This window comes from Macaca fascicularis, chromosome 7 (genome assembly GCF_037993035.2).
Source record: "Macaca fascicularis isolate 582-1 chromosome 7, T2T-MFA8v1.1".
In the NCBI taxonomy this organism is placed as follows: domain Eukaryota; kingdom Metazoa; phylum Chordata; class Mammalia; order Primates; family Cercopithecidae; genus Macaca; species Macaca fascicularis.
This window is the reverse complement of record NC_088381.1, coordinates 132,856,276-132,871,130: the sequence shown is the minus strand read 5'-3', so window position 1 is coordinate 132,871,130 and position 14,855 is coordinate 132,856,276. Positions and strand designations below refer to the sequence as shown.

General features: G+C 45.5%; 2 protein-coding genes across 13 annotated transcripts in view; one reads left to right on the top strand and one right to left on the bottom strand.

Annotated features, from left to right (window-relative positions):
* MAX (MYC associated factor X) overlaps positions 1 to 3,361 on the top strand; it is a 57,300-nt gene extending 53,939 nt beyond the window's left edge. Inside the window, exon 4 of the mRNA XM_073997538.1 lies at positions 3,009 to 3,361. Coding sequence (XP_073853639.1) covers positions 3,009 to 3,089 — 81 coding nt within the window. The 3' untranslated portion in view covers positions 3,090 to 3,361. The remainder of the gene's footprint in view (positions 1 to 3,008) is intronic.
* FNTB (farnesyltransferase, CAAX box, subunit beta) overlaps positions 1 to 14,855 on the bottom strand; it is a 77,314-nt gene that overhangs the window by 13,393 nt on the left and 49,066 nt on the right. For all 12 annotated transcript variants that reach the window (XR_012415861.1, XR_012415862.1, XR_012415863.1 and 9 more), the window contains 2 exons: positions 8,656 to 8,785; positions 5,491 to 5,623 (listed from right to left, as the gene is read on the bottom strand). Coding sequence is in view for 6 of the 12 variants with exons in the window: in XM_005561502.4 (XP_005561559.1) it covers positions 5,491 to 5,623; positions 8,656 to 8,785 (263 nt within the window). In the remaining 6 variants the exon portion in view is untranslated. The remainder of the gene's footprint in view (positions 1 to 5,490; positions 5,624 to 8,655; positions 8,786 to 14,855) is intronic.

Here is a 14,855-nt window from a genome sequence, read left to right as displayed (position 1 = left end):
GAAGCTTAGAAGCTCAAAGTTCAAAAATTCTACAAGGAGCTTCCAGAAATCCTGAATTTGGACACCAGCACACATAATCACAACAAGATGAAAGCAGATATGATTATAGGGTGATAACTGCACACTGGAATCGGCCTTTTAAATCCTTTCTCCCTCTTCCTGAAATTATAGGTCCCCATTCTCATCTCATTTTGCATTTCAAAGGTTCTTTTCATCCAAAAAAATAAAAAGTCTTTCCTCACCATAACTGACAGGTGCAGCCATCTGTAGCTCAATTTCACAGGTGGGCAAGAAAATTCCAGGGTATGTCCCAAATAACATACAAGAAGCCAGTAACTACCAAGCCAGACAGAAACTCACAGGCCTGCTGCTTTCTTACTGTTCCACAAAACAAAAAACCAAATAACTCACTGATTTAGTCAGCACTTGAGATTTCTTAAGCCTTTTTTTTCTTTTCTTTTTTTTTTTTTTTGAGATGGAGTCCCGCCCTGTCACCCAGGCTGGAGTGCAATGGCATGATCTCGGCTTACTGCAACCTCCGCCTCTGGGGTTAAAAGTGATTCTCTGGCCTCAGTCTCCTGAGGAACTGGGATTACAGGTGCGTGCCACCAGACCTGGCTAATTTTTTGTATCTTTAGTAGAGGCAGGGTTTCATCATGTTGGCCAGGCTGGTCTTGAACTCCTGACCTCATGATCCACCCGCCTCGGCCTCCCAAAATGCTGCGATTACAGGTTTCTTTTGCTTTTTGAGACCCAAGTCTTGCTGTGTCGCCCAGGCTGGAGTTGCAGTGGCACTCTCTGCCTGCAACCTCTGCCTCCTAGACTCAAGTGATCCTTCTACCTCAGCCTCCTGAGTAGCTAGGACTACAGGCACATGCCACTATGTCTGGTTAACTGTTTTTAATTTTTTGTAGAGACAAGCTCTCACTATATTGCCCAGGCTGGTCTTGAACTCCTGAGCTCAAGAGGTCCGCCTGCCTTGGCCTCCCAAAGTGCTGGGATTATAGTCATGAACCACCGTGCCCAGCGTTTTAAGCTATTAATAATAATTCCTTCTTCTACTCAAATACCGTCATTTACACATAGAAGGTAGTCATTGGCATGGAGCCACTGATGGTCACTTGCTGGGTTAGGGCATGGCCTAGACCCATGTGCTGCACTAGAGCATTCTTTTTGCTTTTTAGTTAGCAATATGATCAATGCCTTTTAAAAAATGTATTTGTACATTTACCAAAATAAAATTAGTAATGCACATCTTTTTTTTTTTTTTAAAGGGCACAGTATAATATAGAAGTATAATATAAATCTATTTATATTATACTTAAAATATAAAAGGGCGCAGTATAATATAAAATCTAAAAAGTTGGCCGGGTATGGTGGCTCATTCCTGTAATCTCAGCACTTTGTGTGGCCGAGGAAGGTGGATCACTTGAGGCCAGGAGTTTGAGACCAGCCAGGCCAACAGAGTCATACCCTGCCTCTACTAAAAATAGAAAACATTAGCTAGGTGTGGTGGCACACACCTGTAATCCCAGCTACTCAGGAGGCTGAGGTACAAAAATCGATTGAACCCAGGAGGCAGAGGTTGCAGTGAGCCGAGATCACACCATGGCACTCCAGCCTCACCAACAGAGTCAGACTCTGTCTCAAAAAAAAAAAAAAAAAAAAATCTAAAAAGTCTCCCTCCTTCTGTCTTCTGCCTCCTTCTCTTCTCCCAAAGGTACCCATTGTTAAAGGGGTTTGGTGGGGGTTCCAGGAAAAGCTGTGTACATCTCAGGCTGTGTGCCCAGGGACTGCTCCAGGCCCTGCCCCTTACACTTGATGATGTATCTTGGAGAGCTTTCTATATCAGCCCATGGGATGCAGCTACTGTTTGGAGAGATTTTTATTATGTAACCCTTAACCTTTTGATGGGCACTTAGGCTGCTATCACAACTCCACTTCAATATACATCCTTGGCTAATATCTCTGCAGGTAAATTCCTGACAGTGCACTTGCTGTGTTCAAAGGGTAAGTGCCCTTATAATTTAAACGGATGTCTCCAAACTGCCCTCCAAAAAATGATTTACCTATTTACATCCCCACTAACAGTATCAAATTACCTGTTTTCTCACACTCTCCCCAACATAGGGTATCAAGTTTCTTAATCTCTGCCAATCCGATAATAAAAACAAAGAGTGCCAGTCTTTTAATTAGCATTTCTTTAACTACAAGTGAGCTAAACAACTTTTCGTTGGATTAATGGCCACCTACTGTGGTTATGAGCAGGGGCAGGGTTCAGATGCCAGCTAGTCTGGATTCACACAACCACATACTAACCCTTGTGAGTGCCAATCAGGTATTATAAAGCAGTCACTTAGCCTCACTGTACTCTGTTTCCTCATCTGTGAATAATGCTACCTATTTCATAGGGTTGTTTGGAAAATTAAATGAGAAAATATATGTGAAATGCTCAGTACAGCCCCTGGCATACAGTGAGGACTTGCGAAGACTCCGCTACCAGTAGTAGCAGTAGCTGTAGGAGAAAAAGTAAGAAGGACAGCGCTTTCTCTGGCACCTCTCTCTTCAGATCCTTTGCCTGTTTTTCAGTTGGGTTGTCTATCCATTTCTTACTGGTTTGTATGATTTTTTTTTTTTTTTTCAAATTAAAGAAATTAGCCATTCATCACTTGTCATAAATATTTTTCCCACCTTGCTGCTTGTTTTGTTTGTAGAATTTCCCTGTTTTTGCAAAATAACTTTTGTTATCTTTCTTTATGCAAGAAATACGTATTAACTATAGAAAGATTAGAAAATACAAACAGAGGAAACAAACATCACCTGTAATTTCACATCCTAGATACTTTCTATGAATTTTTTTGAGTCAACTCTTCACCAAAAATGGGATTCCACACATATTGCTTTGATATGATCACAATATATTGTGACTATCTTTCTACACTGCAGCCCCTTTTGATTCCCTAAGTCAGTATTTTGCCCTCCTCTCAACACACTTCCCTTCTTTACAGACTCCTGTTTGTTCCAAGTTCAAGAGATGCCCTGTGTCCGAGAAGAACCTCAGACAACACAGGCCTTCTCCCAGCCAATGAAAAAAGCTGGAAGCACCAAGATTCATAGGCATCCTTTTCCACTGACAAAGCCTTGAATGCTACCAAGCCCTCTAGAACGTGTGCTACAATAAACAATTAACCAGCAGTCCCCCTGGAAGACTTTGACAGGTGGTGCTCCTGTTATAGCTTGCTCCAGATTTCCCTGGGATTGCAGAATTACTGCGTCTTACAAATGCCAGGGACAGGTTTGTAAAAGACTGACAGTTTTACCAGGGGCTTGACCTCACCAGTTCCAAATAAAGAGATCACCATGACCCCAAGTTTTTTTTTTTTTTTTTTTTGAGACGGAGTCTTGCTCTGTCACCCAGGCTGGAGTGCAGTGGCCGGATCTCAGCTCACTGCAAGCTCCGCCTCCCGGGTTTACGCCATTCTCCTGCCTCAGCCTCCCGAGTAGCTGGGACTACAGGCGCCCGCCACCTCGCCCGGCTATTTTTTTTTGTATTTTTTAGTAGAGACGGGGTTTCACCGTGTTAGCTGGGATCGTCTCTCGATCTCCTGACCTCGTGATCCGCCCGTCTCGGCCTCCCAAAGTGCTGGGATTACAGGCTTGAGCCACCGCGCCCGGCGACCCCAAGTTTTTTTCTGCCTTAGAAATGTCAGGTTGGGTGCGGGGGCTCACGCCCGTAATCCCAGCACTTTGGGAGGCCGAGGCGAGTGGATCACCTGAGGTCAGGAGTTTGAGACCAGCCTAACCAACATGGAGAAACCACGTCTCTACTAAACATACAAAATTAGCTGGGCATGGTGGTGCAGGCCTGTAATCCCAGCTATTTGGGAGGCTGAGGCAGGAGAATCGCTTGAACCCAGGAGGTGGAGGTTGCAGTGAGCCATTGCACCTTGTTCACCTAGGCAACAAGAGCGAAACTCCATCTCAAAAAAATAAAAATAAAATAAAAAATGTTTGACTTGGGGAATTCCTGACTTCCCTATTGGTGGTCAAGGCAGACACTGTGTAGGCTCCAGAGTCAGTGCACTTGCTGACAGTGCACTTGCCGTGTTCAAAGGGTAAGTGCCTTATATGCCTTAATACTGACACCTAAAGCCCAGTGGGCCCAGGCCGGGAAAATGGGACAGAGGCTCTGCTTACTTTAATTCAGTGTCAGAAATGGTCACAACTCAACAACTCAAAGGAAATTAAGAAACTAAATAATGAGGCTCAGGGCTGGACGTGGTGGTTCATGTCTGTAGTCCCAGCACTTTGGGAGGTGGAAGTGGGTGGATCACCTGAGGTCAGGAGTTCAACACCAGCCTGACCAACATGGTGAAACCCTGTCTCTACTAAAAATATAAAACTTAGCCAGGTGTGGTGGCGCATGCCTGCAGTCCCAGCTACTCAGGAGGCTGAGGCAGGAGAATTGCTTAAACCTTGGAGGTGGAGGTTGCCGTGAGCCAATATTGTGCCACCGTACTTCAGCCTGGGAGACAGAGCAAGACTCCGTCTTGGCGGGGGGGGGAAAAGGGTGGGGTGGGGGCGGGCCTCCGAAACAGGAGAAAAAAGTGTGGGGAGGGGCAGAAAGGAATCTCATCTTTCACATTTGAGCAGTTACATTATCCAGCTAAGTCCAAAGAACAGCTTCTCTCTGGACCCAGGGATCTCACTCCAAAAACAGATGAGCAGCCAGCAGGGCCCCATGACTTCCCCTCTCCCCACAGGTTTACTCAGAGACACCTGCTCCCACATCAAGTACACCAGAAAGATGGTGCAGGAATTAGCAGGCAGACTGAGGTTTCAAGAGGTAAAGAGAGAAGGTTCCCAGAGTTTTTGCTCGCTACTTCGGGTTTGCATTCCCATTTGAGACCCCACAGAAATGAATGTGGATTTCTCTACGCCAATGGTGCAGGTGGAACAAACTCCCATTTAGGCTTGTTCAATGAATGTAAAATAAAACATTTCTCATGGTGACAACTCCGCAGCCAGCCAGACACAGCGAGTCTTTTCTCCATGGGTTCTGGTTCTCTACCCCTTTACGCAGTTGCCTTTCCTGCTGCTGTTGCAACAGTGACTGTTGCAACACTGGGTTTTCAGCTCTGCCCTGCACCCAGAGGAGGTGGCAGCCACCACAGAGCCCAGGACAGGAGTGGGCTGCTCCTTCCAGATAATGCAGAAGCAGCACCCACTTCCTCCCCGCTCCCCGTAGCAATTTCAAGGGAGCTCATTCTGTCAGCCAATTTGAAGAAGCAAGGAATGACACTAAACCAATGAAACTAAATCTTACTCTGCATTCGCATGCCCCACGGCATGAGGTTCCACACTGGGCACTCAAAATCCAGGACAGACAGAGCTCATTTCAACCCCTCTAAAAAAGCACACTGGGCTTCCAGACTTTGTGAGTAGTGGAGGGAAATCATCCAGCCTCAGCAAACAGCTCCCCAGGCTCACCTTGGGCGTGCAGTGCACGGTGGAGCAGGGGCAGGAGCCCTGCCTGCCAGAAGGAGTAGCAGCCATCCACCAGCTTGTTGCAGCGGCCCTGAAATCCTCCTTCAAATCGCATCTGCCGGCTTGTCACCCATTGCTGAGGAGACACAGATGGGAAAGGCAGTTGTAGGCTAAGAGAGACAAAATCCAGCCCGACACGATCTCCAGGAGTCAATCTGTGGGATGGAGGGTTTCCCATCTTGTGGCTTCTCGGCACTCCAGTTTTGGTGCTCTGGTTTTCTTTCTTCCCTCACCACACTGCCACAGACACACAGTGAAGCATTTAAGCCAACGCTGTGGAGGCATCCAGCACTGATCTCTGCTCAATGCCTAGCAGACAACTACCTTTTCCTGGGTTCCAAAGCAGGGCCAGTGCTGAGAGGATAAAGAGGCCAAGCTGGTTTGTAAGGAGACCTTCAAAGTCTCTTAATAAACATGGCTTAAGTTGGAAATTGAAGGCAAGACTAACAGTAGCTCATTTCTCATTACTTCCCTGCTCAGGGGAGTTTATGAAAAGCAGATAAATGGAATTTGGTACTATATTTCATCAGATGATCTCAAACTGCTCCTGACTTTTACTTGGCACCTGGGGAAATTTACCCAAGGTCTCTTAGCAAGTCACTAGCAGGCCTGAAAGCAGAAGCCATTCATTCTAATTACCAAATGACAATTCTGCCCAGCCTCTGGCTGATATAAGAAAATCTTTTACTTTGAAGCTGTAAAATAGGTCTTGATGTCGCTCAGTGGTCACACACGATACCACCATTCCTTGCTTATCTACAAGTTTTCTAAACACACTCTACTACAAAGATCAAGATAGTCATGGGTTTGGTCCCTTGAAATGAGCAGAACCAACTGGCTGAGCAGATATGACATTTCCATTTCCCTCCCTAGACCACCTAGGCCATTCCAGCCACAGACTCACAGAGCTGCCTCACTCAACTGAAAGGGTACAGGGGAGGGTACTTCCCGTTTCTAGAGCCTTACTAGGTCAAGTTCCTGAAAGAAGCCACTGGGACCCTTGATGGAAGTGGGGGCCAGCCCTCCCCTAAAAGCTGTAGTTTAGATTATATCCCTTTTCAAGGCAACACCTGCCCATAGAGAGTCACAGTCACAAATTCTTAAAAGAGACAGAAAACACTGCACTGCAGGTTCAGGCTGGTCTTAAATGAACCAGGGCTTCCAGCATGTAATGGAAGTGGGCTAAGCATTACTCAGGCAGAGAGAAGGCAGGTGCTGCAGTGGGAGTCCGTTCCTCATTTCTACTTACCGTAGGGCTTAAGTGTTTTTAAGCAGACTAATTTATTTTTTCCAGTGCCTAAGCCCATGGATTTGTTCTGTTTCCTTGGGCTACAGGAATTCATACTTCAGATATGTGTCCTACTTCTCCCAAAGCAAATGGAAGGGAGTAGTTTGGGTTAGAGCATGGGTCCCTAACCCCCGGGCCACGCCAGGCTGCACAGCAGGACATGAGTGGTGGGTGAGCCAGCGAAAGCTTCATCTGTATTTACAGCTGCTCCTCACTGCTCACATTACTGCCTGAGCTCCACTTCCTGACAGATCAGCAGCAGCATTAGATTCTCATAGAAGCACAAACCCTACTGTGAACTGTGCGTGCCAGGCTTCTAGACTGCACGCTCTATATGAGAGTCTAATGCCTAATGATCTGTCACTGTCTCCCATCACCCCCAAATGGGACTGTCTAGTTGAAGGAAAACAAGCTCAGGGCTCCCACTGATTCTACATTATTGTGAGTTGTATAATTATTTCATTATATATTACAATGTAATAATAATAGAAATAAAGTACACAATAAATGTAATGTACTTGAATCATCCTGAAACCATTACCCCCGCCCCACCCCCCACCCCACGTCCATGGAAAAATTATCTCCCACAAAACTGGTCCCTTGTGCCAAAAAGATTATTACTCTGTGTTAGAGGGACACTAACATTTATTAAGTACCTACTATGTGCCAGGCCATTTATAAATGTTCTCTCCTTTAACCTTAAAAAAATAAGGATAGTTATCCCTACCTTATAAAAGAAAAAATATCAAGCTAGAAGAGATTAGACAATTTGCCCAAGGACCCATGTCTCAAATGTAGTAGGGACAGGGTTCAAATCTGGAACGCTGCCATTATAACTGAGGCACTCCCTGATCACATTCCTTATTTCTGCCTGGGAGATGGGACTTTGTTGTTTCATCCCTTATTGGTGCTCAGATTTTAAAACATCTGAGAAACTCAAGTTCAGCACACAAAGTTGGCTGTTTCGGCATGAGCCTTCAAGCCTTCAGGAATCTTTAAAAAGACTATGCCGGGGGAGGCTTTCTGAAGGTGGAGGCAAGATGCTGCTGGTTACATCTCTACAGGGTACGACAGAAACTCTCCAGGAAGCTCACGATGGGCCGTACAACGGAAGGCTGGCATCTGAACTCAGGCAGAGGAGGTGCATGTCAGTTGCAGCTGGTTTGCTTTGAGGTCATGGTCAGGGGGCACATGCTCCTCAAATGACATGACGGGGAATGCCTTCTCCTTGGTGGCCGTGGAGGTGTGTGTGTTTGTGCACCCACTGATCATTTAACTACAATCTAGTGACTCCCTGAAGCTGACTGCTTTCTGAGTTTCTTCTGAATACTGGCCAGGAGCTTGGGGTCCAGACATAAATGTTGGGCTGCCTTCTCAATGCAATTAGCCAGCTCTGCCTAAACAACTCATTTAAATGTAGGTACTAAATGTTTACACAGTGCAGCAGGTAATAAAAGTTTGGTTTCAAAATGCTGCAAAACTCTTCTTGTAACTTTTCCTCTTAGGAGGTTCTTTCTATAACACACGATAACCTCTAATTCTACATAACTGAAGTATAAGGAAGGTACTCTGCTCACACCAGATGTCTGCGGGACACAGTCTATGTAGTCTACACACTATGTGAAAAGCTCTAAGCAGGAAGACAGAAAGGCAGAAGGGGGAGCCAAGACAGAGCAGCTGCTCACTCCTTCCTCTGTGTTGGAACAGAGCTGACTGTTACCCCTTCCCATAGCCAAACTCTCCCGAAGCCTGCATGTCTGAGTACAATCACCTCACCATGACCTGGGGTCTGAGAGGAGGCTGGTTCAAAAGATACTTACTAATAAGCTCTTCAAGTTCAAGGAACGTTCCCTCTTGAGGATTACCAGCGCGGCCAAGCCACAGAAGGTATAGCCACCGTGGGCTTCCATCCCTGGTACCCCGCCAATGCCACCTTCCCAGTTCTGACACCTAAGAAGAGATTGAGAAAAGCAGATTGAGTGGCCACTGAGTGGACGTACACAAGTCCAGGACCATCCTAGGTGGCAGAGAAAAAGTTCACTCAGATTAAGGTGTGAGCCATCACAACTATGAATGAAAAGATGCCAACTAATTAACTTTTGGAAATGTCTTTTCAAAAAAAAAAAAAAAAAAAAGAAGCTAGGCCTGGTGGTGCCCGTGTGTAATCCTAGCTGCTCAGGAGACTAAGGCAAGAAGATCACTTGAGGTCAGGAGTTCAAGGCTCCAGTGAGCTATGATCACGCCATTGTGCTCCAGCCTGGGTGAAAGAGCGAGACTAGGTCTCTAAAAAAATAAGTACAATAAAAACTGTAAAATGTTAAAAACCCAGACACTTAGAAACAGCCTACTTGTGTAAGAAACATAATAATTCAAATTATTACTCTTTGGGAAAAAGTTATAAAATCATATATATATATACACACACACACACACACATATACATATAGTGATAACCATCAAGTTGAAACAAAATTGAAAAGTGATTGTTGATTCTAGTGACCTTTTATTTTTGCAACAGGGTCTTAACTGTGTTACCTAGGTTGACTGCATATCATGGCTCACTGTAGCCTCAACCTCGTGGACTCAGGCAATCCTCCCACCTCAGCCTCCTGAGTAGCTGGGACTATGGGCACGCCCCACCATACCCGGCCAATTTTTTGTATTTTTTGTAGAGTTGGGGCTTTGCCATGTTACCCAGGCTGGTCTTAAATTTCTGGCCTCGAGGAATCCTCCCACCTCAGCATCCCAAAGTGCTGGAATGACAGGCATGGGCCACCGCACTTGGCCTCTGGTGATCTTTGAGTACAGGTCTACTGGTAATATTTTTCCTTTTTGTTTTTCTCTTTGTTCAAAAAGTTTTTATAATGAACCTTTATACTCTTCAAAAATAAACGTTATTTTAAAAAATTATAATTAGGTCAGGTGGCAATGGCTTCTTAACAGCCTGCAGAACCATGAGCCAAATAAACCTCTTTTCTTCCTAAGTTACCCAGCCTCGGGTATTCCTTTATAGTGGCACAAAATGGACTAACACAAGGACAAGAAATAACTGACTTAGTAGAATAGAGAAACCTTCCCTACCCAAATAGTAGGGATGGGAGAGGGGCAACAAAAAGCAAGGTGATGTGCTCCAATAAAAGGCTCCAGGATTAGAGATACAGGGAATCTCCACAAAGTGGAATGCGTTTGAACTAGGTTTGTTGGTTGCAAACTTATCTAAGAATCAGACCTTTAAGTCCCCTACTCAAATCCAGCAGAAGATGGGAAGTTTCAGAGGTTTAATCAAAAGGATCTGAGTTCCAGAATATCCAACAAGCTAAGAGGAGGAGGGAACACTGCACCCAACAGGATTACGTGAGAATCAGCAATCTGAACACAATAACCCCAGCCCCATTCCCTTGTGTATTTCACACAAGGCTGCCAGTTTCATACTCCAAGCAGGATTTAGAAGATTCCTCTCCAAGGGAACTGATAAGCCCAAGGGAAAAACCCTACAGATACTGCTTTGAGAATTCCCCAATGAATGGCTTGATCCTGCCCACCCTCGCAGAGCTTTCCAGCGGCTTTTCAGTGCTGGACCCTTAAAAATGAACAGACAGCTATAGAGTACCAGACATTTGACTGCAGTCTCTACTATGAAAGAGAAGGAGACCAAAACAAACAAAAATAAACTAGAGGATATAAGGCACGGAGCAAAAGAAAACTTTTTAAAGTTGTATCTTTAGATAAAATATTATATGAAGTAAGACTACTGAGAGGACAAAATATCCCCAGAAAACAAGAGAGTATATAAAAAAGTAGTTAGGAAGTAAAAGTAGTCAGGGAGGAAAACTAAAAATAGGATTACAAAAATAAAAACAAGAGGATTAGACGATAAATACTAAGAGAATCTCTTAAAGTGTAAGAAGGAGGATTAAGATTTGGAAACCATGCAATGAAGTATTTTTATTTTTATTTTTTTATTTTTGAGACAGAGTCTCGCTCTGTTGCTGAGGCTGGAGTGCAGTGGCACAATCTTGGCTCACTGCAACCTCCGCCTCCTGGGTTCAAGTGATTCTCCTGCCTCAGCCTCCTGAGTAGCTGGGATTACAGGTGCACACCACCACGCCTGGCTAATTTCTGTATTTTTAGCAGAGACAGGGTTTCACCATGTTGGTCAGGCTGGTCTCGAACTCCTGGCCTCGTATTCTGCCTGCCTTGGCCTCCCAAAGTGCTGGGATTACAGGTGTGAGCTACTGCACCCGGAAGTATTTTTATTCTTTTTTATTTATTGATTGATTTTGAGATGGAGTCTCACACTGTCACCTGGGCTGGAGTGCAATGGTGCGATCTTGGCTCACTGCAACCTCTGCCTCCTGGGTTCAAGCAATTGTCCTGCCTCAGCCTCGCGAGTAGCTGGGATTACAGGCACCCGTCACCATGCCCGGCTAATTTTTTGTACATTTTGTAGAGGCTGGGTTTCACTATGTTGGTCATGCTGGCCTCGAACTCCTGACCATGTGATCCGCCTGCCTCGGCCCCCCTAAGTGTTGTGATTACAGGCCTGAGTCACCGCACCCAGCCTCAAAGTATTTTTAAAAGTCAGACAATCAAATGTACTAATGGGATGTCATATTTTAAAAAAGAGGCTGGCCAGGTACAGTGGCTCATGCCTGTAATCCCAGCACTTTGGAAGACCAAGGCAGGAGGATCATTTGAGGTCAGGAGTTTGAGACTAACCTGATCAACATGGTGAAACCCTGTCTCTACTAAAAATACAAAAAAATTAGCTGGGTGTGGTGACACACACCTACAATCCCAGTTACTTGGGTGGCTAAGGCAGAAAAATCGCTTGAACCTGGGAGAAAGAGGTTGCAGTGAGCCGGAGTGCACCACTGCACTCCAGCCTGGGTAACAGAGCAAGGCACCGTCTCAATAAATAAGTAAATAAATAAATAAATATATAAGAGGCTGGGCACGGTGGCTCACACCTGTAATCCCAGCACTTGGGGAAGCTACAGCAGGAGGATTACTTCAGCCCATGAGTTTGAGACCAACCTGGGCAACGTGGTGAGGTTTTGTCTCTACAGAAATTTTAAAACTTAGCTGGTGGTAGATGCCTGTAGTCACAGCTACTGAGGAGGCTGAGGATGATCACTTGAGCCTGGAAAGTCGAGGCAGCACTGAGCCATGATCGCGTCACTGCATTCCAACCTGGGAGACACATGAGACCCTGTCTCAAAAAAAAAAAAAAAAAAAAAAAAAAAGGCCTGGCGTGGTGACTCACGCCTGTAATCTCAGCACTTTGGGAGGCCGAGGCAGGTGGATCACTTGAGGTCAGGAGTTCGAGACTGGCCTGGCCAACATGGTAAAACCCTGTCTGTACTAAAAATACAAAAATTAGCTGGGCGTGGTGGTGGGCTTCTGTAATCCCAGCTATTCAGGAGGCTGAGGCAGGAGAATTGCTGGAACCCAGGAGGCAGAGGTTGCAGTGAGCCGAGATCACGCCATTGCACTCCAGCCCGGGTGACAACAGCAAGACTCCGTCTCAAAGGAAAAAAAAAAAAGAACAAACAGAAAACACAAGAGAAGAAATTATCAAAGAAATACTATAATAAAGATTCTTGGTACTAAAGTATATGCACTTCCAAATCGAGTACCAGCACAATGAATAAAAAATAATCCACGTCAAGATTCATCATCAAGTTTCCAAACAAGAATAAAGATTCCAGGCCAGCCGAGGTGGCTCATGTCTGTAATCCCAGTACTTTGGGAGGGTGAGAGGGCAGATCACTTGAGGTCAGGAGTTTGAGACCAGCCTGGTCAATATGGCAAAACCCCGTCTCTACTAAAAATACGAAAATTAGCTGGGCATGGTGGCAGGCATCTGAGGTTGCAGTGAGCTAAGATTATGCCACTGCACTCCAGCCTGGGTGACAGAGCAAGATTCCATCACACACAAAAAAGAATAAAGATTCCAAGCCTCTAAAGAAGGACAGGGATGGGGATAGAGAAAGAGAGACAGAAGAAAAAGAAAACATACAGAGAATTAAGAATCACAATGGCACTGCCAGGTAGTACAGCACAGTGGAATCCACTTGACTTCTTTGTATTTCAGCTTAATACAAAATTGAAAGGCTGGGTGTGGTGGCTCACACCTGTAATCCCAGCACTTTGGGAGGCTGAGGCAGGTGGATTGCTTGAGCTCAGGGGTTTAAGACCAGCCTGGGCAACATGGAAAAACTCCATCTCTACTAAAAACACAAAAATTAGCCAGGTGTGGTGGCATACACCTGCAGTCCTGGTTACTTGGAAAGCTGAGGCAGGAGGATCACTTGAACCCAGGAGGTCAAGGCTGCAGTGAGCCAAGATCACGCCACTGCACTCCAGCCTGGGTGACAAAGTGAGACCCTGTTTCAAAGAATAAATTAATTAAATTAAATTAATTAAATTCAGTATCCCACCACTTGACATATAAGGAAACTATGACACAAAACAGTGGAATAACTTGTACAAGCACAAAGCTAATCAGAAACGGCACACCTGTAATTCCAGCACTTTGGGGGGCTGAGGCAGGAAGACTGCTTGAAACCAGGAGTTCAAGACCAGCCTGGGTAACACAGACTCTGTCTTTACAAGACATTTTAAAAATTAGCTAGGTGTTGTGGTGCACACCTGTGGTCTCTGCTACTCACGAGGCTGAGGTGGGAAGACTGCTTGAGCCCAGGAGGTCACGGCTACAGTGAGCCGTGATTGTATCACTGCAATTCAGCCAGGGCAACAAAGCAAGACCCTGTCTTCAAAGAAAAAAAAAAAAAAAAAAAAAAGCCAGGCGCAGTGGCTCATGCCTGTAATCCTTGAACTTTGGGAGGTCAAGGTGTGTGGATGGCCTGAGCCCAGAAGTTCAACCCCACCTGGGTAACACAGACAGACCCCATCTCTACAATTTTTTAAAAAAACATTAGCTGGTTATGGTGGCACGTGCCTGTTGTTGCAGCTACTTGGGAGGTTGAGATGGGAGGATTGCTTGAGCCCAGGAGGTGGTGGCTGCAGCAAGCTGTGATCACGCCACTATACTCCAGCTTGTGCAACACAGCAAGACTCTGTCTCAAAAAAAGAAGGAAGGAAGGAAGGAAGGAAGGAAGGAAGGAAGGAAGGAAGGAAGGAAGGAAAGAAAGAAGAGAGAGAGATGAAAGAAAGGAAGAAAGAAGGAAGAGAAGAGGAAAGAAAGGGCAAAACTGGAAGTCAAACACAGGCTGTCTGAGTTCCGTGTCTAGGTCGTGCCTAACCAATCAACCCTCCTGCAAACGACAGCTGTACGCTGAACAAAATACAAAAAAACAGCTTCCTGAGGGCTCAGCTGACTGAAACAAGGCAGGCAAATTTTGGTGGAGTTTGAAACTTGGAACAGAGAACAGCACGAAGTTAGTCCCTCCCTTCCCCCACAACTTTTTCTCTCTGGTTTGCCCTCAGGATGGCAGCCATAGCCCAGGGTGGTGGCAGCAGGCCAGGGGTCAGGGGTCAGGGGCGAGCAGCCAACACTCTAATGGGAAGCCAACCATCCTTCTGGCAGGAAGATGCAGGCTGCCAGAAACTGAGGATGAATCCAGAAACAGGAAAGTCAAAGAAGAAAAATCCCAAATTCTGCATTTAAACTCAGTTCAAGTTTCCGCATACGTGCTGGAGAAACAAAGCAACTTCCAAGCAAGAACTGAGCTCTGAGCTGCTGCAGGAGTGACAGCTTGCAGCTTGAGTCTGACCAAATTGACTGCCTGCTAAACTGAAAACAGCAACACCCTTCAGGGCAAACCACCAGAATCCACACTGTTCTGTTGTATGACACCTCCACCATCATATCACAACGTCCAGGACACAACACAACATTACGCGGCACAGGAAGACTCACGGAGCTGACATGCCAACTCTAGGACACACAGATGTGGAAATTCCCAGACAAGCAATTTAAAGCAGACATTATAATTACATACTTACCACAGCAAAGTGAAGAAAAATACACTCATAAAGAATAAAAAGATGGGAA